This window comes from Coenobita brevimanus, chromosome 108 (genome assembly GCF_032717465.1).
Source record: "Coenobita brevimanus isolate Jiangsu-jjx chromosome 108, ASM3271746v2, whole genome shotgun sequence".
In the NCBI taxonomy this organism is placed as follows: Eukaryota; Metazoa; Arthropoda; class Malacostraca; order Decapoda; family Coenobitidae; genus Coenobita; species Coenobita brevimanus.
In genome coordinates, this window is record NC_137061.1 from 13,598,624 (window position 1) to 13,625,576 (window position 26,953).

The 26,953-nt window shown below is 41.8% G+C and overlaps 1 protein-coding gene across 1 annotated transcript in view; it reads right to left on the minus strand.

Moving 5' to 3' along the window:
- The window catches only part of LOC145417017 (metallophosphoesterase MPPED2-like), a 113,548-nt gene extending 90,966 nt beyond the window's left edge, over positions 1-22,582 (minus strand). Inside the window, exon 1 of the mRNA XM_080285860.1 lies at positions 22,521-22,582. Coding sequence (XP_080141986.1) covers positions 22,521-22,571 — 51 coding nt within the window. The 5' untranslated portion in view covers positions 22,572-22,582. The remainder of the gene's footprint in view (positions 1-22,520) is intronic.
- Positions 22,583-26,953: the final 4,371 nt, after the last annotated feature.

Genomic DNA, 26,953 nt, shown 5'->3' on the forward strand with positions numbered 1-26,953 from the left:
AAGAAAGGTTGAGTCCCGGAGGATTGGAAGTCAGGTATAATTATTCCCCTGCACAAAGGAAAAGGGGAAAGTGTGTGGTACTCATAGGGATATTTGTCTCCGGAGTGTAATTGGAAAAATATGAGGTAGGATACTTATTGACAGAGTTAGGGAAAGAACAGAGGAATTAGTTGGAAAAGAACAGGGAGGTTTAAGGAAGGGACGAAATTCTGTAGAAAATTATTCATCCTAAGGATGATCATGAAAAAGTTTATAGAGAAAGGATTGAAGTTGTATGCAGCATTCATGGATTTGGGAAAAACTTATGACAGAGTGGGAACAAGGAATGTGGAAAATATTAAGAATATATGAAGTAAATGGAAAGCTGTTGAATGCCCAAAAGAATGTCTATGGGGCACTAGGGTTGTAGTGCATGCTGATGGAGAACTGAGTGGATTTTTCTCTCTGAGTGTTGGATTGAGACAGGAATGTGTCATGCCTCCATGGCTGTTCAATCTGTATTTGAATGGAGTTATAAAAAAGATATAAGGTAGGGCAGTGGATGTTGGAGCGGTCTTAGTGAGAGAGAGCAACATTTGGAAACTTCCTGTTCTGCTGTTTGCAGATACTGTGTTGTTAAGTGAAGACGAAGGGGAGCTGCAAGACTTGGTGAATGAGTTTGGGAGTGTGTGTAAGAAACGGAATATAAAGGCGAATGTAGGGAAGAGTAAAATTATGGTCTTCGAGAGAAATGAAGTCACCGAATGTATAGAGGATGGATGATGAAGAAATGGAAATAGTGTGCATTTAATTACGTAGGCAGTGTGATGAGTACGAATGGAAGTTTCGAAGATGAAGTGCTTGAAAGGGTACAACAGGGATAAAACTTGCTTGTTCTTTGAAAGCATTGATAAGAAATAGGGAAGTGAGCATGGAAGTGAAAAACTCGCTGCATGAGAGTATTGTGATACCAACTCTAACGTATGGAAGCGAAGCATGGACCTAGTTAGGAGGACACAAGAATGAGTGCAGTGGAAATGAGTTATCTGAGAGGAGCATGTTGAGTTACATGGAGTGACAGACTGACAAATGAGAGGCGAAGGAGCTTTGTGGTGTGGATGTGGATGTGATAGAAAGCGTTAGGAGAAATACTATCTATCTATCTATCTATAGCCCGACGCCCTAATCCCGCAAAGGGTGGCCGCAGACAAAACGCCTCCAAGTCACTCTGTCACCCACCATTTGACTCCCCTCCCCCCAACTCACCCCCCCCTCCCTCATATACCTCTCAACTCCATCCCTCCACCTCATCCTCGGTCTACCCCTCCCTCTCCCTCCCTCCACCTCACCTACATACACCCTCTTAGTCAGTCTTTCATTCTCCATTCTCTCCACATGTCCAAACCACCTCAGTGTATTTCTCCTAATCTTTTCAACCACATCCACATCCACCCCACAACGTTCCTTCACTTCTTCATTCGTCAACCTGTCCCTCCATGTCACTCCACATGCTCCTCTCAAGTAACTCATTTCCACTGCTCTCACTCTTGACTTGTTCCCCTCTTGCAAGGTCCACGCCTCGCTTCCATACGTCAGGGTAGGGATCACAATACCATCATGCAGTGACTTCTTAACTTCCATACTCACCTCCCTATTTCTCATCACTGCTTTCAGTGTACCAACAACCTTTCTTCCCTGCTGTACCCTTTCACGTACTTCATCCCCCAAAGTTCCATCCTTACTCATCACGCTACCCAAGTACTTGAATGCACTCACATTCTCCATATCCTCACCATCCAACCTCACTGCACACTCTGTGACTTCATTCCTCTCAAACACCATAACTTTACTTTTGTTTACATTAACTTTCAGGTTCCTCCTCCTACACACAGTCCCAAATTCATTCACCAAACCTTGCAACTCCCATTCATCTTCACTCAACAATACTGTATCATCAGCAAACAGCAACACCGGAAGCTTCCAAATCTCACCCTCATTCATTAGGGCCACCCCCGCATCCACTGCCCTACCTTGCACCTCCTTTACAACCCCATCCATATATATATTAAACAGCCATGGAGACATCACACACCCCTGTTTCAGTCCCACATTGAGATCGAAGAACTCACTCAGCTCACCATCCACTCACACCGTAGCCCTAGCTCCCTCGTACATACTCTTCACAGCACTCAACAATTTCCCCTCCACTCCATATATTCTTAATACCTTCCACATACCTTGCCTATCTATTCTGTTATAAGCTTTCTCCATGTCCATGAACGCAGCATACACTTTCCTTCCCTTCTCTAGATACTTCTCCACTAAACATCTTAGAACAAATATCTGATCTACACACCCTTTTCCCTTCCTAAATCCCCCTTGTTCTTCTCCAACTAGCTCCTCTGTCATATGCCTAACCCTATCAATGAGTATTCTACCATATATTTTACCAGTCACACTAAGAAGGCAAATACCCCTATGGTTACCACATACTTCTCTCTCCCCTTTTCCTTTGTACAGAGGAACAATTATACCTGATTTCCAGTCCTCTGGAACCCTTCCCTCTTCCCAAGCCAATCTACACAACTTCCATATCCACTCCACAACAATCTCACCCCCATACCTAAGCATTTCACCACACACTCCATCAATTCCTGGGGCCTTTCCCAGCTTAATCTTCTTCATCGCTTCCACTACTTCCGACCTACTGATCTCTTCCTCCCTCCTCTCATCTCTTCTTCTCCCAGCCATTCCCCAACCACTTATACTCACACTGCTCTCACTCTCTACATTCAACAAATCCTCAAAGTGCTCCTTCCATCTCCTCAATTTCTCTCTCTTCTCCACCAACAATCTATTATTCCTATCTTTCACTCCCCTACTATTTCCCCTTTCACACTGCCTTACTTTCTTTACCTCCTTCCAAAACAATTTCTTACTCTCCCTCCATTTCACACTCAGATTCCTCCCAAACTCTTCATCCACTTTCTTCTTACTCTCCTTCACCAGTCTCTTAACCTCCCCTCTCCTGCTCACATATACCTCTCTCTTCTCTCTCTCATCTTCTCCCCTACCTCTACTCGCCAACCATTCACCATATGCCTTCTTCTTCTGTTCCACAGCTCGTTTCACCTCATCATTCCACCATGCTGTCCCTTGCACACCCTTGCATCTCCTCCTCACTCCACAAACCGCCTCACACGCTGCGCTTATCTCTTCCGTGAATATCTTACATACGTCTTCCACCCCTTCCATCTGCTCTAGCTCATACCTTCCCAATCTTTCTTCCACTATGCTCTTATACTCTGTCCTTTTCTCACTATCTTGCAATTTCTCCACTTTTCTCACAGGAGCTGCTTCCTCCTGTCTTCCCCTTCGTCTCCTCAACCACTTTCTTTGCAGCACTGAGTCAATTTGGCCATGTGCATAGTATGGTGGATAGTATGGAGAGCGAGAGACGAGAGTGTATGTGAGTGAGGTGGAGAGAGAGAGAGAGAGAGAGAGAGAGAGAGAGAGAGAGAGAGAGAGAGAGAGAGAGAGAGAGAGCGCGGGGGTGGCCGAGGATGAGATGGAATGGAGAGGTATATGAGAGAGGAGGGGTGTGGGCTTAGGGGAGGGCAGCGAAATGGTGGAGGACAGAGCACCATGGCGGCGATTTGTTTGGGGTCACCCCTAACAGGATTAAGGCGTCTGGCTATAGATAGATGGGTATATTCTTACATCACCCCCAATCCTTCCACTAAGTTTGGTATATTTTGGATGAAATCCACATAAGGTTATATTACTAGGTAAAACTTTGACCTTGCCCTGTGACCTTGACGTTTGACCTATTATTCCCCAAAGCAACAAGGATTCAAGTAAGATGGAGGAATAGAAGAAGGGAAAGACGAGAGGAAGGAGTAGTTGCAAGGAGAGTGGAAAGGTTACAAGAGGATGAGAAAAAGGCAGAGTATAAGACAGAAGTGGAGGAACGATTGGGCAAATATGAATTGGAGCAGATGGGAGACGTGGAAGGTGTGTGTACGATATTTACAGAAGAAATATGTGCAGCATGTGATGTGGTGTGTGGAAGGAAGAGAAGACGGAGGGGGGTGCAAGGAACAGCGTAGTGGACTGAAGAGGTGAAACAGGCTGTGGCACAAAAGAAGAAAGCATACAATGAATGGATGAGAAATAGGGGCGTGGAAGAAGTTGAGAGGCGGAAGAGAGATTTATATGTAGAAAGAAAGAGAGAGGTGAAAAGATTAGTAAGAGAGAGTAAGAAGAGAGTGGATGAGGAATTTGGAAGGAACTTGAGTGTAAAGTGGAGGGACTGTAAGGAAATGTTCTGGAAAGAGGTGAAGACAGTAAGACAGGGTGGAAGTGAAGTTAGCAGGGGAGTGAAAGATAAAAATGGTAGATTACTAGTGGAGAAGGGAGAAAAAGTGAGCAGATGGAGAGAACACTTTAAGGAATTGTTGAACGTAGAGGATGGAAGTAATGCGAGTATAAGTGGCTGGGGAATGGCTGGGAGAAGGAGGGAGGTGAGAAGACAGGAAGAAATCAGTAGGATAGAAGTTGTGGAAGCAATGAAGAAAGTTAAATTGGGGAAAGCCCCAGGAATTGATGGAGTGTGTGGTGAAATGCTGAAGCATGGGAGGGAGATAGTAGTAGAATGGATGTGAAAGATATGCAGATTGGCCTGGGAGGAAGGTAGAGTCCCGGAGGATTGGAAGTCAGGTATAATTATTCCCTTGTACAAAGGAAAAGGGGAAAAAGAAGTGTGTGGTAATCATAGGGGCATTTGTCTTCTTAGTATAATGGGAAAAGTGTATGGTAGGATACTTATTGACAGAGTTAGAGAAAGAACAGAGAAATTAGTTGGAGAAGAACAGGGAGGCTTTAGGAAGGGAAGAGGTTGTGTAGATCAGATATTCATTCTTAGATCTTTAGTGGAAAAGTTTCTAGAGAAGGGAAAGAAGTTGTATGCGGCTTTCATGGATATGGAGAAAGCATATGACAGGGTGGATAGACAAGGATTGTGGAAAGTGTTAAGAATATATGGAGTAGATGGGAAGTTGCTGAATGCTGTGAAGAGTATGTATGATGGTGTTAAGGCTGCAGTGCGTGTGGATGGTGAACTGAGTGAATTTTTCTCTTTGGAGGTTGGGTTGAAACAGGGATGTGTCATGTCTCTATGGTTGTTCAATCTGTACATGGATGGGGTAATAAAAGAGGTACAAGGTAGGGTAGTGGATGTTGGAGTGGCCCTGGTGAGAGAGGATAGTGTTTGAAAACTCCCTGTACTGTGGTTTGCAGATGATACTGTGTTGTTGAGTGAAGACGAAGGGGAGCTGCAAAGCTTGGTGGATGAGTTTGGCAGAGTGTGTAAGAAACGGAATCTAAAGGTGAATGTAGGGAAGAGTAAAGTGATGATCTTTGAGAGAGGTGAAGTCAGTGAATGGACAGCGAGGTTGGATGATGAGGAATTGGAAAATGTGAGTACGTTTAAGTACTTGGGTAGTGTGATGAGTAAGGATGGAGGTTTGGAGGGTGAAGTGCTTGAAAGGGTACATCAGGGAAGAAAGGTTGCTGGTTCTTTGAAAGCAGTGATAAGAAACAGGGAAGTGAGCATGGAAGTGAAAAAGTTACTACATGACAGTATTGTGATACCAACTCTAACGTATGGAAGTGAAGCTTGGACGTTGTTGGAAGGACACAAGTCAAGAGTGAGAACAGTGGATATGAGTTATTTAAGAGGAGCCTGTGGAGTCACATGGAGAGACAGGCTGACGAATGAGAATATAAAGAAGCGTTATGGTGTGGATGTGGATGTGATAGGAAACATTATGAGGAACACACTGAGGTGGTTTGGCCATGTGGAGAGGATGGAGGGTGAAAGACTGACGAAGAGAGTGTATGTGAGTGAGGTGGAGGGGGGAAGAGGGAGGGGGAGGCCGAGGATGAGATGGAGGGATGGGGTGGAGAGGTATATGAGAGAGGGGTGTGTGAGTTGGGAGCAGGGCAGTGAAATGGGGGGGGACAGGGCGACTTGGAGGCGGTTTGTTTGTGGCCACCCCAAACGGGATTGAGGAGTCTGGCAATGGATAGATAGATAGAACAGCTTTACTCAAGAGAAGTCCCTTAACCCAGCCATTAAATTTGGTTAAAATAGGGTGAAAACCTTTTGAACTATTGTTTACACATACACACACACACACACACACACACACACACACACACACACAATCAGTCAAAACATACCAGCAAGGCGGGTGTAATAATGTAGTCGTATGGCTGACGGTTGGTAAAGCAATGAGATGAAGTGACTGTGAGAGTAATGTATGTACGCTGAGGAAGCAAAATAAGTAACATTCCTACTGCTCCTTCCTTCCCTAAACCACTTCAGTTCCAGGATGCATTTTTTTCCCCCTTGCTAGTCCTGGCCATATTACTGATATTCTCTCGAGATATTTTTTCGAAATTGAGTGCATAAATAAAGTGCAGATTAACCACATTAATGCCAGGAAACCCTTCCCAAGTAAAATATACTGAATCGTGGCAGACATTGTTACCTTCAATTCGGTGACGATATTTTCTACTTCATCTTTGCTATATCCAGAAATTTTTCAGTTAAAGAGAAGTTTTACGAACTGGATTTGGCTGCCGCCTTCATTATCCTCACCCCTACTAGATTTCTCTCGTAGACCAAATACAATCGTCTGGAAGCTGTAAGAATTATCTATAAAAAGATGTAATCGGACTGAACGAGTTAAAATGCAGTGTCATCGGTCTGAAGGGATTAACCCTCTCACGATCGGTACAGCTCAAGTATTTTATTGCATTTGCGTCAGATGATATTTACCTAAGACTGGGTCACAGCAGCGTGAGAATGAACAGTTAACATTAACAGTGTCATGGTTGGAACAGTTGTAATATTTTATCGCAGGTAACGCCAGGTGATTACATTCAGGTAAGAATGAGTCACAGCCGCCTGGGTGTTAAAATCTGAGAGTCCTCGGAAGAACCTAATCAAACACACGTCAACCCTGTCACTCCCTCATCGTAGTTTGTATTTGATCTTTACTATCACCTGATCATTTAATTTTCAGCTCGGGGTGAGTCTTGCAGCGGGCGTGGTTAATGTGTATCTTTCGTTGTCCCCTCCATTGCAGCCATCATGCCATAGCTGAATAAAAGCATCCAGAGGTACCAATAACGTGGTACAAGATGCAGACGGGAGCTTTGAATTCAATGTTTGGAGATTCTAGTATGTTTTTATTTCCTTTTCCTGGATGATGATGATGATGATGATGATGATGATGATGATGATGATGCAGCTAGAAAGGTGATGATGATTATAACGATACTGATGAAAACGACGACGAAGTCGAAGACGACGACGATAGTGATGATAATTATGATAATAATAATAATAATCAACAGAACACAGGAAATTGTCCTAGGACAAGTGTAATAAAGAAAAACTTCCCACAACCAATGCTTACTAGAAACCAAACAATAAAGGGACATCGTCAAGGTCACCGATCTTGTGCATGTCACCCTAGGTCACCACAGTGTATAAGTCTAACAAATTTGGTGGCCCTAGCTTTAATCCTTGATGGATAATTGGGTGACATCCGAAATATTCGGAAAAGTCCTTTTTTTTTTTTTTTTTTTTTTTTTTTTTTTACCCCAGGCAAGGTCATGGCGACTGATAATGTGCTTATCACCTTAGGTCGTCACAATGTACAAGTCCTACAAGTTTGGTGGCTGAAGCTTTAATCCTTCAAGGAAAAATAGGTGACATCCGGAATATCCAGAAAAGTCCCAATTTTTGCTCCATGTAATCTCAGAGAAAAATCAACCGATTGGAACCATACTTGATCTTTACCCCGGGTGCCCATTTTCGAACTCGTCCAAGATTTTGGCCATATCTTGATATCCTGAGGGTTTTATGTTTATAGCTCAAGCGGTTCATGAAATATAATGGGAACACACACACACACACACACAGGGATTCAATCTAGGCGGACGTGTGACACCGGCGCTCTGCACCAAATCATCACGGCCAGTGGCATTACCTAAATAGTATCTTTGTATGAGTCAAGCTCAGTACCAGGTCAGACTAAATGATTGTTCATTATAAAAAGGAAAAAAATAATAAGTTTCAACAAGACTTGTAAAAACAGGAAATAGAACCAAGACGAAAGAATACGCTGAGTCATCTCTGAGGTTTGTTTAGACTACAACAAGACGGAGATTGTAAGTATATGCTTTGCACTTTAAGTATTGCAAAATGGATACATACTTCAGTAAAACAAATTTGGAAAAGAAAAGGGATAAAGGTAAAAAGCAAAATGATGATTTCTACCACGAACTGGTTGAAGTAGAGACCCACAATAGACTGGTTGAACGTGTAAACAAACTAGAAATGGCTTTCAAAAATGAAATTGATGAAATAAAGAAGCAGATGAACTTGCAAAAGGAAGAAATAGAAAAACTAGGAAGGGAGGCCAATAAGAAAGACACAACCATCAGTGAACTAACCGTGGAATTGAGTACACTTAGGAAGAAAATGAGTGAAATGGCAAGTACAGTAGTCAATCACGAGAGTGTTATGGAAGAGTTCAAAAATGACACAGAGACAATTAGGCAAGTTAGCAGTCTTATTGACCAGAGCAGTGATATTGAGGAGAAGATAACACAAGTAAATGAAGCTGTGCAAAGCTACAAAAATGATGTAGAAACCACGTATGCTGAAATGGTGAAAGTAAAGAAAGACTTAGAAACAAGGGTGGAGGAAAAAAGCATTAAAAAGGAGGTGAAAAGAGTAATCCAAAACAATCCAAAGTTAGTCAGAGATTCAGTAGAGATAAACAAATCAATAGTAATCACTGGTATAGAAAGGGATGAAGTTAAAAACAAGATCACAAGAGACAAAAAGGAGATGGCAAATGTAATGAGCTTACTGAAAGAAGTATCAGAGGAAATCTGTAGTAAAGACATATAGGAACACAAAAGGTTAGGGAAATACGAGAAAAGCAAGACAAGACCTCTAAAGGTGACTTTCCAGAGTGTAAATACTGTGGAAGAGATACTAAAAAATGTAAAGAATCTTAAGGAAAAAGAGGAGTTCAAAAATGTATGGATAAAAAGATGCCTAACACAAGAGGAACTGGAATTACTGAAAGAGAAAGGGGAGGAAGCAAAAACAAAAAAATGAGGGAAGATCAAAGGAGGAGAAGAACACATTTTTTTTTTTACAAAGTAATAGGATTGCAGGTACGAAAGTGGTACACAAACAGGATGGAAGAAAAAGGAGGAAGGTAGTAGAACCATGCCATGACAAGTATATAAACAAGATGATAAAGTTGATGTACTCAAATGTGGATGGAATGGTATCTAAATTACTAGAGATGAATGATTATGTCAGAGAAAATGAACCACAAATAATATGCCTAACTGAAACAAAATTAATACCAAGGATATCAAATGACATTCTAAACTTAGAGGAATACAATATATGGAGAAGAGACAGATATGTAAAAAAAGGAGGAGGAATTATAATATTAACTAAGAAAAATCTAAAAGTCAAGGAAATAAAACTAGATATACCATCACAAGTAGAACTGATTGCAGTAGAGATCGACACATCTGAAGGTAAAGTAATTGTAGCCAATTTGTACATGCCACCCAGATCAAACACATGGGAAAGAGACGAATATGAGGACCTGGCAGAGAGTACAATTCAGAGTGTAAGATCATTGCTACATAAAATGGAAGAGAAATCGGAAAGAATTGTATTAACTGGGGACTTCAAAATAAATATAAATTGGAATACTCTAGATATAAATAGCCAAGAAAGCAGTTGGGACCAAAAGCTCCTGGATCTCGTACAAGAGTTTTTCTTAACACAACATGTGAGAGAAACCACCAGAAAAAGAGGACTTGATGTACCTTCAGTGCTAGATCTATAAATTTACAAGGCAAGAAAATGATATTGACAGTTTAATATATCACCCTCCACTCGGCAAAAGCGATCATGCAGTACTAAATTATAACTTCAGGATAGCATATGACATAGTAAACAGCAATGATAGTTACAAAAAGAGCCTAAACTATAAAAAGGGAAATTATCAAGACCTAAAGAAGTATTTCTTAGAAGTTGATTGGGAAAATGAGCTTAGAGGACAAGATTTAAATGCTGTATATAAAAAATTCTGTGAATTTTATGAAATAGGAGTCCAGAAGTACATCCCACAGCACAAAGAAGCAGATAAGAAAATACAGAAATTGTTCAATACAGAATGTAAAAAATCAAAAGAAAGAAGAGATTTGTTGTGGAATAGATACAGAAGACACAATAGTGAAAGGGCGTATAATAATTACAAACCGGCAAGAAACGACTATACAAGAATAAGGAGGGAAGCCCAAAAACAGTTTGAGGAGGATATAATAAATAAAAGTAGTGATCAACCAAAGCTGTTTTACAGCTATATCAGAAGCAAAACTAAAGTAAAAGATATAATACAATCCATTACGGACGAGAGAATCACTTATACACAAGAGAAAGATATTTGTGAAGCACTAAATAAGAATTTCCAATTAGTTTTTACAGAAGAAAAAAATTTTGAGAGGGACTATGTGGAACACGCATGTCCACACATACTACCAGATATACAAATAGCAGAAAAAGTAATACAGGAGGAGTTAAGTAGATTAGACAGAGGAAAAGCAAGTGGTCCTGATGAAATTTCATGTTGGGTATTACGAGAATGTGCAAAGGAGTTGTGTAAACCATTATTTTTAATTTTCAAGAAATCCCTGAGTCAAGGTAAACTACCTGATATTTGGAAAAAAGCAAATATTGTCCCCTTATTTAAGAAAGGAAATAGACAAAATCCACTCAACTACCGACCTGTATCACTGACCAGTGTTGTAAGCAATGTATTAGAAAAACTTATAAGAAAAGCTTGGGTAAATCATCTAGAAGAACACAGTATGATAACAGAAAGACAGTTTGGTTTGAGAAAAGGAAAATCATGTGTTACTAATCTGTTGAGCTACTATGACAGAGTAACAAACACAATACAGGAAAGGGAAGGATGGGTGGACAGTATTTATTTAGATTTCAAGAAAGCTTTTGACACAGTACCACACCAAAGACTTTTATGAAAACTGTACCATCAAGGAGGAATTCGAGGCAAACTGTTTTGTTGGATGCAAGACTTTCTCATAAAAAGAGAAATGAGGACAGTACTAAGAGGAAACTACTCATCATGGAAAGAAGTGACAAGTGGAGTACCACAGGGTTCAGTGCTGGCACCAATCATGTTTTTAGTGTATATAAATGATCTAAACAGTAACACTGGAAATGACAGCTATCTGAATATGTTTGCAGATGATGCAAAAATACAAAAGAGAATTACTAGCACAGACTCTTGTAGGGAGCTACAAGAAGAATTAAATAAACTTCATGAATGGAGTAGTACATGGCAAATGGAATTCAATGTGGACCAGTGTCATGTAATCAAGTTTGGTAAAAGTGGAAAAAGACCTGATTGGGATTATAAGTTAGGAAATAAAACCCTATAAACATCGGAAAGAGAGAAAGACCTAGGTGTGATTATCAATGACAGACTATCTCCGGCTGACCACATCAGCGAGAAGGTACGGAACATGTATACACTGCTTGCAAATATGAGAATAGCATTCACATACATAGATGAAGACATGCTAAGAAGGATAATAACATCATTCACTAGACCAACCCTGGAATATGCATCAGTAGTCTGGAGTCCTCATCTCAAAAAGCACATAGACAAGATTGAAAAAGTTCAAAGGGCGATGGATACCAAGCTTAAGGGACCTAAGCTACGAAGAAAGACTAAATAAACTGAATCTACCAACACTACAGGAGAGAAGGAAAAGAGGTGACATGATAATGCTATATAAATGCATATCAGGAAAGGAGAAAATAGACATAAATGATTGCTTAACATATGGAGAAGCATCAGCAAGAGGACACTGCAAAAAACTGCATAAGAAGAGAGGTGATAAAGACGTAAGGAAATTCAGTTTCCCAAACAGAGCAATTGATCAATGGAATGCACTACCGAATGAAATAGTGTGTGCCAAAACAATTCACAAATTTAAGGATATGTACGATAAATATGGTTTAAGACACGGGACAGTACGAGCTTGACTCATTCCTGTAAAGATACAATTAGGTAAGAACACACACACACACACACATACACACACACACACACACATACTTTAGTAAAGAAAATTTGGAAAAGAAAAGGGATAAAGGTAGAAAGCAAGATGATGATTTCTACCTAGAACTGGTTGAAGTGGAGACTCACAATAGACTGGTTGAACGTGTACACAAACTGGAAATGGCTTTTAGAAATGAAATTGATGAAATAAAGAAGCAGATGCACTTGCAAAAGGAAGAAATAGAAAAATTAGGAAAGGAAGTCAACAAGAAAGACACAACCATAGATGAGCTGACAGTAGAATTGCGTTCACTTAGGAGAAAAATTAGTGAAATGGCAAGTACAGTAGTCAACCACGAGAGTATTATGGAACAGTTCAAAAATGATACAGAGACAATTAGGCAAGTAAGCAGTCTGATAGACCAGAGCAGTGATATTGAGGAGAAGATAACACAGGTGAATGAAGCTGTGCAAAGCTAGAAAAATGATGTGGAAACCACTTATGCTGAAATGGTGAAAGTAAAGAAACACTTAAAAACAAGGGTGGAGGAAAAAAGCATTAAACAGGAAGTGAAAAGAATAATCCAAAACAATCCAAAGTTAGTCAGAGTTTCAGTAGATATAAACAAATCTATAGTAATCACTGGTATAGAAGAGGAAGAAGTAAAAAACAAGGTCACAAGAGACAAAAAGGAGATGGCAAATGTAATGAGCATATTGAAAGAAGTATCAGAGGAAATTTGTGGTAAAGACATAGAGGAACACAAAAGGTTAGGGAAATACGAGAAAAGCAAGACAAGACCTCTAAAGGTGACTTTCCAGAGTGTAAACACTGTGGAGGAGATACTAAAAAATTCAAAGAATCTTATGGAAAAAGAGGAGTTCAAAAATGTATGGATAAAAAGATGCCTAACACAGGAGGAACTGGAATTTCTGAAAGAGAAAAGGGAGGAAGCAAAAACAAAAAATGAGGGAAGATCAAAGGAGGAGAAGAACACATTTTTTTTTTTTTTTACAAAGTAATAGGATTGCAGGTACGAAAGTGGTACAAAAACAGGAGGGAATAAAAAGGAGGAAGGTAGTAGAACCATGTCATGACAAGTATATAAACAAGATGATAAAGTTGATGTACTCAAATGTGGATGGAATGGTATCTAAATTACTAGAGATGAATGATTATGTCAGAGACAATGAACCACAAATAATATGCCTAACTGAAACAAAATTAACACCAAGGATATCCAATGACATACTAAACTTAGAGGAATACAATATATGGAGAAGAGACAGAAATTTAAAAAAAGGAGGAGGAATGGGGTGCTTTGTGGGGTGAAGACAATTGACAATCGTCATGGTCGAGCCTGCCACAGACGTCGTAGGACACGCATGCTCATGAATCATATGCTGCATTTGTTTGTGTGCACTTGTGATAGGATTAATGTCATTCCTACTTACAAAACCACTTACACTCTCCAATGAATACACACAACAAGAGCTTATTCATTTGTATGAGTCATACAAAAAGGTAAAAATATTCTAATCTGGCAAGTCTACCAACTAGTCAGCTCATTCATCCCTTATAATTTAATGTTTTCTATGTTAATTCTTTAGAAATGAGTAGATTTGTATCTCTTAATATATGGTTTCAATGAGGAAAGTCATATTTTCCTCCTCTGAGACGGTTTACTAACTTAAATTTATTAATGCCTAAATTCGCCTTCAGTCAACGATTTCGACAAACCGTCCCAAATCCAGGAACGGTCAACAGTCATTTTTTGCCTGCTCGTGAGAGAGGTCGGAAGGCTGGACTGAAGTCGAGAGGACGCACGCTGAGAATCAGAATCGTACTGTTCTCTTCCCCTGTGCATTAATAGGGGTGGCCATCAATTTCCTCAGATTATGAATGATGAAATTACAAAATAAACAATTTGGATAATATAGTGTCATACAGTATGTATATATTTCTCAAAGTGGCTAATCAATCCAGAATAGAATATATTCTCTATAATAAGTATATATAGAAAACTATATATATATATATATATATATATATATATATATATATATATATATATATATATATATGTGCTTTTCACTTTCACTCACAAAGTACACACTGCTTCCTACCCAGATGACTTAACACTCCCACACATACTTCATGACTGGTGTACTACAAAAAGACTCAGAATGGCCTCTTTTATGGTAGAACACAGTCATAACTCACACCTCACTATCGAACAACATCCCTCTTGTCCCACATGTACACAAAATCTTTGGTGAAATGAAAGCACAGTAACAAGAATTTGGTAATCTTGCAGCATATAGCAGTTAGTTAGAAGCTGATCCGTAAAAATATTTATCTAAGACAGCCTTTCTGAAATTATCTTGATGTCCTCAAATGTGAATATTACAAAATCTTGGGTGCCGCAATATTAGTAAACAAAAGCAGAGTCTATCTTGTCCCTGGGACTGTTCCTTCAATGCGCATGCGCCACTTAGATATTTGGGATGTTACGAGCGTCGTACCGATTTTTTACTTATATTGGCTAGTAATCGACTTGAAGAGGGCAATTACAAAGTATTTCGTTCCAGCCAATAGTGAGTAATGTAACTCCACCTCTTTCAGTACAATAAAAGGCTACTAATGCAAAATAAATGAGGATCTTGGAGTTCATTTGATGCTAATCTAGCTGGATAAATATTTTTTACGTATTACTATGAAAATAATAAGTAGTTTCCCTTCATTTCTTCTCAATTATTTGAGAAAAAAATAATTCCTCTACACATTACAAACATTAATTTGAATCATAAGTCCACACAAAGATATATTATTAATGATTCATGAGAGTGCGACTGTTCACTGTCAGTGGCAGGCTCGACCACTTCAATGGCGGCCCCAAAGCACCCCATTATAATATTAACTAAGAAAAATCTAAAAGTCAATGAAATAAAACTAGATATACCATCACAAGTAGAACTGATTGCAGTAGAGATCAACACATCTGAAGGGAAAGTAATTGTAGCCAATTTGTACTGTACATGCCACCCAGATCAAACACATGGAAAAGAGACGAATATGAGGACCTTCCAGAGAGTACAATTCAGAGTTTAAGATCATTACTACATAAAATGGAAGAGAAATCGGAAAGAATTATACTAACTGGAGATTTTAATACAAATATAAATTGGAATACTCTAGATATAATTAGCCAAGAAAGCCGTTGGGACCAAAAGCTCCTGGATCTCGTGCAAGAGTTTTTCCTAATGCAACATGTGAGGGAAACCACCAGAAAAAGAGGACTCGATGTACCTTCAGTGCTAGATCTAATATTTACTCTGCCATCACTGGCCTCAGTACTAACAAGGCATATGGGCCTGATGGGGTCCCTCCTGTTGTTCTCAAGAACTGTGCTTCTTTGCTTACACCCTGCCTAGGCAAACTCTTTCGCCTTTGTCTGTCAACTTGTACCTTTCCTTCTTGCTGGAAGTTTGCTCTCATTCAGCCAGTCCCAAAGAAGGGTGACCTCTCCCAACCCTCCAACTATCGTCCAATTGCTTTAACGTCCTGTATTTCAAAAGTTTTCGAGTCAATTCTCAATAGAAAAATTTTAAGGCATCTTTCCTATCACAACCTTCTTTCCGATCGTCAGTACGGGTTTCGTTAGGGACGCTCCACTGGCGATCTTCACACCTACCTTTCAGACTCCTGGTCATCCTCCTTTCGAGACTTTGGCGAAAACTTTGCCATTGCACTTGACATCTCAAAGGCTTTCGATCGAATCTGGCATAAATCTTTAATTTCCAAACTGCCCTCCTACGGTTTCTATCCTCCTATCTGTGCCTTCATCGCTAGCTTCCTTTCTGGTCGTTCTATAGCCACTGTTGTAGACGGCCATCGTTCTTCTCCTAGATCTATCAACAGTGGTGTTCCTCAGGGCTCTGTCCTATCACCAACTCTCTTCCTTTTATTTATCAATGATCTTCTAAGCTGTACATCTAACCCTATCCACTCATACGCTGATGACTCCACCCTTCACCTTTCCATTCGGTTCCTGCAACGCCCATCTCAACAGTTACTTCAACAAACAAGGGATGAGGCTATGGCACACCTAATGTCTGACTTGGCTCATATCTCTGACTGGGGTAAAAATAATATGGTTGTTTTTAATGCATCTAAGACTCAGTTCTTACAACTATCAACCCGACAAAATCTTCCACAGGTATACCCACTAATGTTTAATAATATTCAGCTTAATCCTGCATCATCCTTGAACATGCTTGGGGTTTCATTTACTCGGGACTTATCTTGGAAAGAACATATTACATCTCTTGTAAAATCTGCTTCCAAGAGATTGGGTGTGCTAAGCCAACTCTGCTCTTTCTTTACCCCTGGACAATTGTTGACTCTATACAGGGGTTTTATCCACCCCTGTGTGGAGTACAACTCTCATGTGTGGGGAGGCTCCCCACATACAGCTCTTCTCAATACGGTGGAGTCAAAGATTTTTCGTCTCATTAACTCTCCTCCTCTTACTGACTCCCTTCAACCTCTGTCTTCGCCACACTGTTGCATCTTTATCTCTTTTCTATCGCTATTTTAATGGTCACTGCTCCTCTGAACTGTCTGCTTGCATTCCTCCACCTCTACGACGGGTGCGTAGCACCCGTCTGGCACCAAACTCTCATCCCTTTTCTGTCCAACTCTCTAATGCAAGAGTTAACCGTTACTCCCAGTCTTTCATTTATGCAACAGGTCAGCTCTGGAACTGTCTCCCTCTGTCTGTATTTCCTGTTGCCTATGATGTCCAGTCTTTCAAACGCAGTGTGTCCAGGCATCTCAAAATGATCGGATCTTGAATTTGGCTCTCTATTGTGTTTTGTTTTTCTCTTGGAGGGAACTGTTACTGTGGGCTCATGCCATTGGTTCCTTCTTCCTCGAAAAAAAAAAAAAAAATGATATTGACAGTTTAATATATCACCCTTCACTCGGCAAAAGCGATCATGCAGTACTAAATTACAACTTCAGGATAGCATATGACATAGTTAACAGCAAAAAACAGTTACAAAAAGAGCCTAAACTATAAAAAGGGAAATTATCAAGACCTAAAGAAGTATTTCTTAGAAGTTGATTGGGAAAATGAGCTTAGAGGACAAGATTTAAATGCTGTATATAAAAAATTCTGTGAATTTTATGAAATAGGAGTCCAGAAGTACATCCCACAACACAAAGAAGCAGAGAAGAAAATACAGTACAGAAATGGTTCAATACAAAATGTAAAAATTCAAAAGAAAGAAGAGATTTGTTGTGGAATAGATACAGAAGACACAATAGTGAAAGGGCGTATAATAATTACAAACAGGCAGGAAACGATTATATAAGAATAAGGAGGGAAGCCCAAAAACAGTTTGAGGAGGATACAATAAATAAAAATAGTGATCAACCAAAGCTGTTTTACAGCTACATCAGAAGCAAAACCAAAGTAAAAGATATAATACAATCAATTACGGACGAGGGAATAACTTATACACAAGAGAAAGATATTTGTGAAGCACTAAATAAGAATTTCCAATTAGTTTTTACAGAAGAAAAAAATTTTGAGAAGGACTATGTGGAACATGCATGTCCACACATACTACCAGATATACAAATAGAAGAAAAAGTAATAAAGGAGGAGTTAAGTAAATTAGACAGAGGAAAAGCGAGTGGTTCTGATGAAATTTCATGTTGGGTACTACGAGAATGTGCAAAGGAGTTAAGTAAACCATTATTATTAATTTTCAAGAAACCCTTGAGTCAAGGTAAACTACCTGATATTTGGAAGAAAGCAAATATTGTCCCCTTATTCAAGAAAGGAAATAGACAAAATCCACTCAACTACAGACCAGTATCACTGACCAGTGTTGTAAGCAAGGTATTAGAAAAGCTTATAAGAAAAGCTTGGGTAAATCATCTAGAAGAACACAGTATGATAACATAAAGACAGTTTGGTTTCAGAAAAGGAAAATCATGTGTTACTAATCTGTTGAGCTACTATAACAGAGTAACAAACACAATACAGGAAAGAGAAGGATGGGTGGACAATATCTATTTAGATTTCAAGAAAGCTTTTGACACAGTACCACACCAAAGACTTTTATGGAAACTGTACCATCAAGGAGGAATTCGAGGCAAACTGTTTTGTTGGATGCAAGATTTTCTCATAAAAAGAGAAATGAGAACAGTACTAAGAGGAAACTACTCATCATGGAAAGAAGTGACTAGTGGAGTGCCACAGGGTTCAGTGCTGGCACCAATCATGTTTTTAGTGTATATAAATGATATAAACAGTAACACTGGAAATGAGAGCTATCTGAATATGTTTGCAGATGATGCAAAAATACAAAGGAGAATTACTAACACAGACTCTTGTAAAGAGCTACAAGAAGAATTAAATAAACTCCATGAATGGAGTAATACATGGCAAATGGAATTCAATGTGGACAAGTGTCATGTAATCAAGTTTGGTAAAAGTGGAAAAAGACCTGATTGGGATTATAAGTTAGGAAATAAAACCCTATACACATCAGAAAGAGAGAAGGACCTAGGTGTGATTATCAATAACAGACTATCTCCGGCTGACCACATCAGCGAGAAGGTACGGAACATGTATACACTGCTTGCAAATATGAGAACAGCATTCACATACATAAATGAAGACATGCTAAGAAGGATAATAACATCATTCATTAGACCAACCCTGGAGTATGCATCAGTAGTCTGGAGTCCTCATCTCAAAAAACACATAGACAAGATTGAAAAAGTTCAAAGGGCCGCTACAAGATGGATACCAAGCTTAAGGGATCTAAGCTACGAAGAAAGACTCAATAAACTGAATCTACCAACACTACAGGAGACAAGGAAAAAAGGCAATATGATAATGCTATATAAGTGCATATCAGGGAAGGAGAAAACAGACATAAATGATTACTTGACATATGGAGAAGCATCAGCAAGAGGACACTGCAAAAAACTGCATAAAAAGAGAGGTGATAAAGACGGAAGGAAATTCAGTTTCCCAAACAGAGCAATTGATGAATGGAATGCACTACCGAATGAAATAGTGTGTGCCAAAACAATTCAGAAATTTAAGGATATGTACGATAAATATGGTTTAAGACACGGGAGAGTACGAGCTTGACTCATTCCTGTAAAGATACAATTAGGTAAGAACACACACACACACAGACAGGCAAAGACATCATCGCTCCGCCTTCTAAAGGCGGATAATGATAATAATAATAATAATAATAATAATAATAATAATAATAATGACAAGAACAATGTAACTCATCACTGGTGCAGTGAGTTATAATACCATTGACAAAACAAGAAAACTTCCTACAGGAATGTGGGAAGTTAAAAATAATAATAATAATAATAATAATAATAATAATTGTTCGAGCAAGGAAAGCGAACGAGAACACCAAGTTTAGTCACGGTTTGGACCTCTGACAAATGTACCCGAGCGAAAGATTGATGGTAAAATGCCCGCCGCCGGACCATCCACCCCGCCACCCCCCACCCCACCACCGGGCCACCACCACCCCACCACCCCTTGGAAGGGATAACGGGGGGACTAATGACCCAGGGCAAGAGGGCCATCCAACCACCACTGACCTGTGCCCCTTCTCCCCGCAACTGCCCCAACGCCAGGTGAGCCTAGATCCGCAACAACCTCAACGGCGGGCTGACCATCGATAGCAGTGGGGTGGGACTGATATAAAATCAGTCCCTGGTAGCTTTTTGGTGACGACCATAGCTACACCCTTTAAGGGCAGGAGGTCCCTTGGTGAGCCACGAGGTGTCCCCACCTCTGCCACAGTGAGCCACGAGGGAGAAATACCCTCTGCCACGAACCGGACAGGAGGTCCTTTAGTGAGCTACGAGGGAGAAATACCCTCTGCCACAAACAGGGCAGGAGGCCCAATAGTGAGCTGTAAGGGGCCAGTACCCTCAGCCACCCCAAGGGTAAGAGTCCTTTGTATAAAGCCAAAAGTGGGTCCCAGGGTAAAATAACCTGGAGCCACGGCTGTGACGGTGACAGGAGAGAGAGTCGCCTCCGTGCTACCCTCCCTGTATAGGAGAGAGAACATGGTCTCCATGTGTCTTCTACCTTCAGCAATCTCCTACGGGATTGCTGAAGGTTAAGTGGTGTCCAGCTACTCCTACGGGAGTAGCTGGACACCACTCGGGAGAGTTGCCCCGAAGGTGTCGCCAGAGCAGAGACCAAGCCCCAGTCGGAGCCTGCCTCCTACTCCTGGGAAATTCTTGTCTCCCCCAGGCACCCGCAGGAGACAAGGCCGCAGCCCACACCTGATGACGCGTCCCCTGGCAGACCTCCACAGCCCCAGGACCCCCAGGCAAGCCCAGCAGCCTACCAACGCTGCCCTCCTCCCATCACGGAGCCTCCGACGCCAGACACGCCTCCTCCGCCTGTTTGGCCCCAGTCCCGAGGGCCACCACACCAGGTCGAGGCCCCACATAGGCGGGCCTCCCTGCACCACGACGACGAGATCCTGAGAGGAGGGTCTACATCAGGTCGAGGCCCCACATAAACGGGCCTCCCTGCACCACGACGACGAGACCCTGAGAGGAGGGCCTACATCAGGTCGAGGCCCCAGGCAAGAGGGCCTCCCTGCAACGCATCGACGGAACGGACCCGGGTAGTGACTCCCCCCTGCGGGTAATGTGACGCCCGCCACGGGTAGAGTCCCCGGAGGTCCCCCCCTATAGTGATAGAGTGATATCACCCCAGAAAAACGGGTAAGATCAGTGACATCCTTTTTAATCTCAACATACCCGAGAAAGTGGAACCGGAACAGTGACAGAGTGACAGTGCGATCTAGAGGAAGTCAACAATTAAGTGTTCGTGATTCCCATAAACTCACCTGCCCCTTTTTACAGACAGTAATTCTATAATAGTAAATCTAGTGTTGTTCCCCCATCCCAGAATAAAGTAGTTCCCCCTCGTCAGTGTGAACTGTGAACGGCAGCCAAATGCGCGGTAGAATGTCGCCGCGCCTAGTTGATCAAGTCGAGTGTCGTGATCCGTCCCCTGCCGTTCTTATAGTAATACTCCTCCCCTAGACTATTAATCCCGTATATTCCTCTTGTGACTGTGAACAGAGACTTTTTGGGCTTTGATGAAAGACAATCACCTTCACTTATAGAACCACAATCCATTGTTAAGTGTGAATACAGTGTGTGTTGAATATCCCGTGTCATCCTAACGTAACTCTGTATATCTGTATCCCATATCCTGAATATCATTGTGTAATATTGTAACGGTGTTAGAATTAAGGTAATAGATGTGTTAAGGTGTACTGCCTAGTTTTTATGTCCTGTTCCTTTGTTGGTGCTTTACTTCCGGTCCGGAAAGAGGACCCCGTTCAGTCGCTAGTGTTTTTGGGACGAGGAGTCGACCTAAAAACACTCAGCATAACAGATGGCATCAACAAGAACTGGGGCAAGGGTCGGGAGAAAAACTCTGTAGTACAAAAGCGAACTTTTTCGAAGATCTCAGCCAATTTTGAAGTTACAAGAAAGATAAATACCAATTTGGAAATTGCATAAAAATCTTCAATTATTTTCATATCATAGACAACCCGTAATTCCCAACAGTTTTTCCGTAAATCGAGGAAACGATTTTTTTTATGAGGCAGATTAGCGTAACAGCTGCGCAAGAAGTAATGGTCTAAGGTTGCGTAAGTAGCGCAGCAGTATTTTCCGACGATTGTTGAGTGCCTCCAGGTTTTGCCTTTTCAAAACAAGTAATACTTTCAGTTTGGCTTTTTTTTTTTTTTTTTTTTGTTTTTTTTTGACTGAATCCGAGTCAAACTGATACAACAGCCTGATCGACGAAACACTCAATTTCTGATTTCTTACTGAAATCGGAGCACCGAGATTTCTTGTGAAAGTATTTTTAGGGTGAGCAAAAATCAGTCATTATCAACCTGCTAGGTCCCAAGCCCTTGACCTAATAATTAATACAAGAGGTGTTTTGGTTTTAGGAAGTGTGAGGGAATATTTTTGGTGTAATCTAATAAGTTCTTTTTAGTATTTTCAGGTAAAAAAATCAGAGGAAGATGCTGAGCCACATGAGACAATATTCAGCACTGCCTGACTTGCTCGCTCGAACACGTTCCACACGTTCAGTGTAGACGCCTCTTACGTTATTAATAATCACCATCATCATCATCATTATTATTATTATTATTAGTATTATTATAATGGGTTGGAACACAGATAATGATAATCATGGAGAATTAGGAAAACGACGACGATGACAGTCACTTTACCTTATTAGCTGGGATGGAGCTTAGAGACGTGGCAGGGGAGGGGAACGACATTGTGGAGAGGGCAGGGGAATGGGAGGGGAGAGGAGGGGTAAGGTGAATTATGTAAGAGAGAGAGAGAGAGAGAGAGAGAGAGAGAGAGAGAGAGAGGTCAAGGAGTGTCGTAAAGGGCAGTATATGAGAAGCGAAAAGCTTAAGAATACTGTATATTCTGAAAGCGGGAAAAAGACTCAAAGGGCATGAGCAATAACTAACCAAATAAATAAAAGATAAGAGGCTATGAAGAATGGAGCACAAGTAGAGCCGAAATTATTATCTTCACAAAATACACAGCTTCAAGTTGTGCGCATATCTTTTACACGAGGAAAACAGAAATTCAGAGATACAAGGGTGAGTAGGGATAGACCAGAGATGAGGTGGCGAAGACAGGAGGAGGAGGAGAAAAGCGTGAGTAAGGAACAAGGAGCTGAATTAGAAGAGGAGGATGAGGAAGAAAGGAAAGAGGGGACGAGCAGGAGGATTCAAGGAAATAGGGAAGGCAGAGAAGAAGGCGGAAGTGGTTAGTTGGTCGGCTACTGAAATAGAGCTGGAGATCGAAGTATAGAAGCTGAGTTGACTTGTAATAAACTAAGTGAGATGAGGAAGAGGAGATGAAAAAAGAAGTAGGAGAAAAAGAAGAAAGCAAGAAAGAAAAAAGAAAGAAAAAGAAAGAACAAAAAGAAAGAAAGAAAATAAAGAAAAGAAAAGAAAGAGAGAATGAAAGAAAAGGGTAGTGGTGGTCAGAGAAAGTCAAAGAAGGGCAATGAGAAGACGGGTGGCAGAAAACTGCCAGTGATGACTGAGAGGATATTGACTGGTTAGGGGTGTGGAACAGAAGATGGACGTCGTGTGTCTGCTACGGGGTTGACTCTGGTATCTCCTTCCTGCAATACAAGAAAACCATATGTGTGTGAATGTACAGCCCAAGGTCCATACACACCTCCAACAAATATCAACCTTTTCAGTCCGGTGATGTATTTCTACATTCAGCCAGGCCCTCACCAGATCATTTCACTTAGCTTAAGGGAGATGTCTTGCAGTGATGGGACTAATGACGACTTTATTTAACTCCTCAAGTACAAAAAGTGTCTCCTATGCTGAGCAAACTTTTCATAAGATAGCAAGAATAAAATAAAAATTACGTCATCGCACTGAAGTGGCTAATTCTGTTGCCAACTACTCAACGGGGAATTTTTTCTGAGAATTTAACCCCATCAATCCAATGACGTAGTTTAACATTTTATTACAGCTACCTTCAGACGATTTTATTCAGGTTAGAAGAGACCTGCTAACTGAATGAGTTTAAGAAATAAAACCTCTAATCTCATTAAACACTAGTTCGAGTGTTATGCTGGATGTTTTTAAGGCGATTTCTCGTCCAATAGTCACTAGCGACTGAGCTGGGTCCTCTTTCGAGACCGGAACTAGAACACTTACAAAGGAACAGGGCATAAAAACTCGGCAGGACACCTTAACACATATATTGCCATAATCCAATTTCCCTTAGAGTATGCATACAATGGTATACAAGATGTGGAACGGGTATAGTGACAGGCTGGTTAACAATAGTACATCACGTCACACATACACTGTGATAACACCCGAGTTATTGTACAGGAGAATAATACAGAGGGATGGTGACACAGTTCAAACGGTACTATTTCTTTAGTCCTTATATAGTACACTGGTCTGTTGAACTTAGGTATCGCCATAGCACCTCTATATTACTCTAGTCCTAGGAACTTAGGCATCGACACAGTATACTGGATACGTTAGGTTAGAGACACTTTCACTGGTGGTGTTCCTGTCTCACTGTCTTTAGAATATACGGGCATTGTCACTTTCAAGTCTTTGGTACAACACTGAGATCTCACTGTGTCGTCACTGGGCTGCCGATGTCTGGGCTTAGTCAAGGTGGCGCCCGGGAGTCGGAGGGAGCCCTACAGGTGAGATCTCCTGCAATAGGCACAGGACTGCTACTGGGGGCATCACACCCTGGGCGCATTTCTGGTCCGGGGTGCAGGGAGGCCCTCTCTTGTCGGGGCCTTGACCTGGGGAGTGGCCCTAGGGACTGGGGCCAAACAGTGTCAGGAGCCGGGCCTGCCAGTTCTTACTCCGGGCGGAGGGCTGATGGTGAGTGGGGCCAGGGCACTCCCGCCCTGGGGTCCGAGGGGTGTCCCTGGGAGGCCGGGGACTGCAGTCGCCTCTAGGCTGGGGCACCGTCAGGGGCTGGCTGCGGCATCTCGTTCGTGAGGTGTCCGTCAGGACTGGCCATCATCCAGGGGCAGGCTGGAGGGTGTGGATCCTACCTACAGCTATCGGACCTCACCACCACTCCTGGAATGGCAGCACCTCTGGGGAACCACACCTGGAGGGAGAGACAGAAGGGTGTTCCATGCAGCCACCGGGTGGAGAGTGGGCCGTGCCAGGAACCTTCTCCTCCAGGAGAACCCTTGGGACTGTGGACGAAGGGCGTACAGTGGCCGTCCCTTCCCCGGCATGTACAGTGGCCATTGCCGTGGTTCCACAGGTCCTTGGGATAGCAGCAGAAGGACGTACAGTGGCTGTTCCTTCCCCGGTACGTACAGTGGTAGTTACCGCGGTGCTGCTCCCGAAGGAGGAAGAGGCAGATGAGGGATGTACAGTGGCTGTTCCCTCCCTGGCACGTACAGTAGCCGTCGCCATGGGTCTGCCTGCCCGACGGGAGGTAGCTGAGGGACGTACAGTGGCCATTCCCTCCCCGGTACGTACAGTGCCTGTTACCGTGGTGCTGCAGGGGGAAACAGCTGAAGGGTGTACAGTGGCTGTCTTTTCCCCGGTACATACAGTGGTAGTTACCGCAATGCTGCCTGGGACTGTATCTGGAGCAGTCCCACCCCGATCCTGGCGAAGGCTGGTCCGGTCGAGATGTATTCTCCCATCACTGTGACATCATGGTTGGGCAGGCTGAGGGGAAGAGCGACACAAGTTCGGGGCGCACCTGAGCCCATCTCGCTCTGGACCGGCATCGTGTCCACCTGGCCCACTGTGGTGTCTTCCTGGGGTGGAAGTAGGGCTGCGGCTCCGTAGTGGGGTGGGGGGTTTGGCGGCAGGGGTGCTCATTTTACTGAGAAATCTCTCTATCTATCTATCTATTGCCAGATGTCATAATTCCGTAAGGGGTGGCCATTGACTTTGAGTTATTTGTTTTATGGGGTGGGGCACTAACCCTCCACCAACCCACTTGTTGACACCATGATCTAAGTAGGGGAGGTCAGCCAGACAGCAGGAAATCCCCTCCTGCATGACGTCACACGCACCCCACTGCCTTCTCAATCCTTGCTCTCAAGGCTGGCTGGCTGGAGTTGGCCTGGACGCGCTATCTGAGATTCGACCACACTGCTTCATTCATAGCTTCATCTCTCTTACAGTATATTTTGTCTTCATAACCATTTACCATAACCACAGTCAATACGTCAATAAATCACATTATCGTCTGCCTGTAACATTCCACAGCAGGACTTAATTTATGCTTCTCCTATCTATCTATCTATATTTTTTGTTTTAAACTTAATCGCACCTTCCCACCACGGTGGGGTAGCGATAGGACTAAGGAAAAAATAATAAAATAACAAAAACCTCCACACACAAATACACATTCGACCACAGTCACTCTCATCTCTCTATCTATCTATGTAAATATATATATTAATGATGTATCGAATACCAAATTTTAGAGCTCCGCAGAGGCGGAGGCGGAGCCGGATATCAATTTCTCATAAATTGCGGTTGCGGATAAAACCGCAAAGGTTAAGATATTAATTTTTGCGGACGCGGACACAACTGCGGATTATTTTTATCTCCATGTCCGCGGTTGCGGACGCGGATGCGGATTTTTTTACACATATTACTGTACATTTATGCAGTATAAACTTTTACTCCAGATATGCCTATATATTAACATAGCACGTGTAACTATTGCGACAGAGAGAGAGAGAGAGAGAGAGAGAGAGAGAGAGAGAGAGAGAGAGAGAGAGAGAGAGAGAGAGAGAGAGAGAGAGAGAGATTTAGGTATGGAGGATTTCCAAACTTCGTCAATATATTGTAACGGGTGACATACAAATACAATAATAAATCATTGTTTTAGTGTTGTTAGGAATACAAGGTGTAAACTTGAAACGATCCCCAAATATTGACAGGCAGACTATTATCATGGTCGATACGAACAACCTACTGTAGCTGTCCATTCCCCAAATCCGTCGCCTACCCTGGCCTTCACCTTGCCCACCTACTTCCTAAGACTTCCTTCCTCCCTCCACTCCCCCCCCCCCAACAACCACACAACGCCACCTATAGAATGAACTCGAAGGCCGATTCGTGTTCACAGTGGAATGAGAGATTTTACGATCCGAATATTT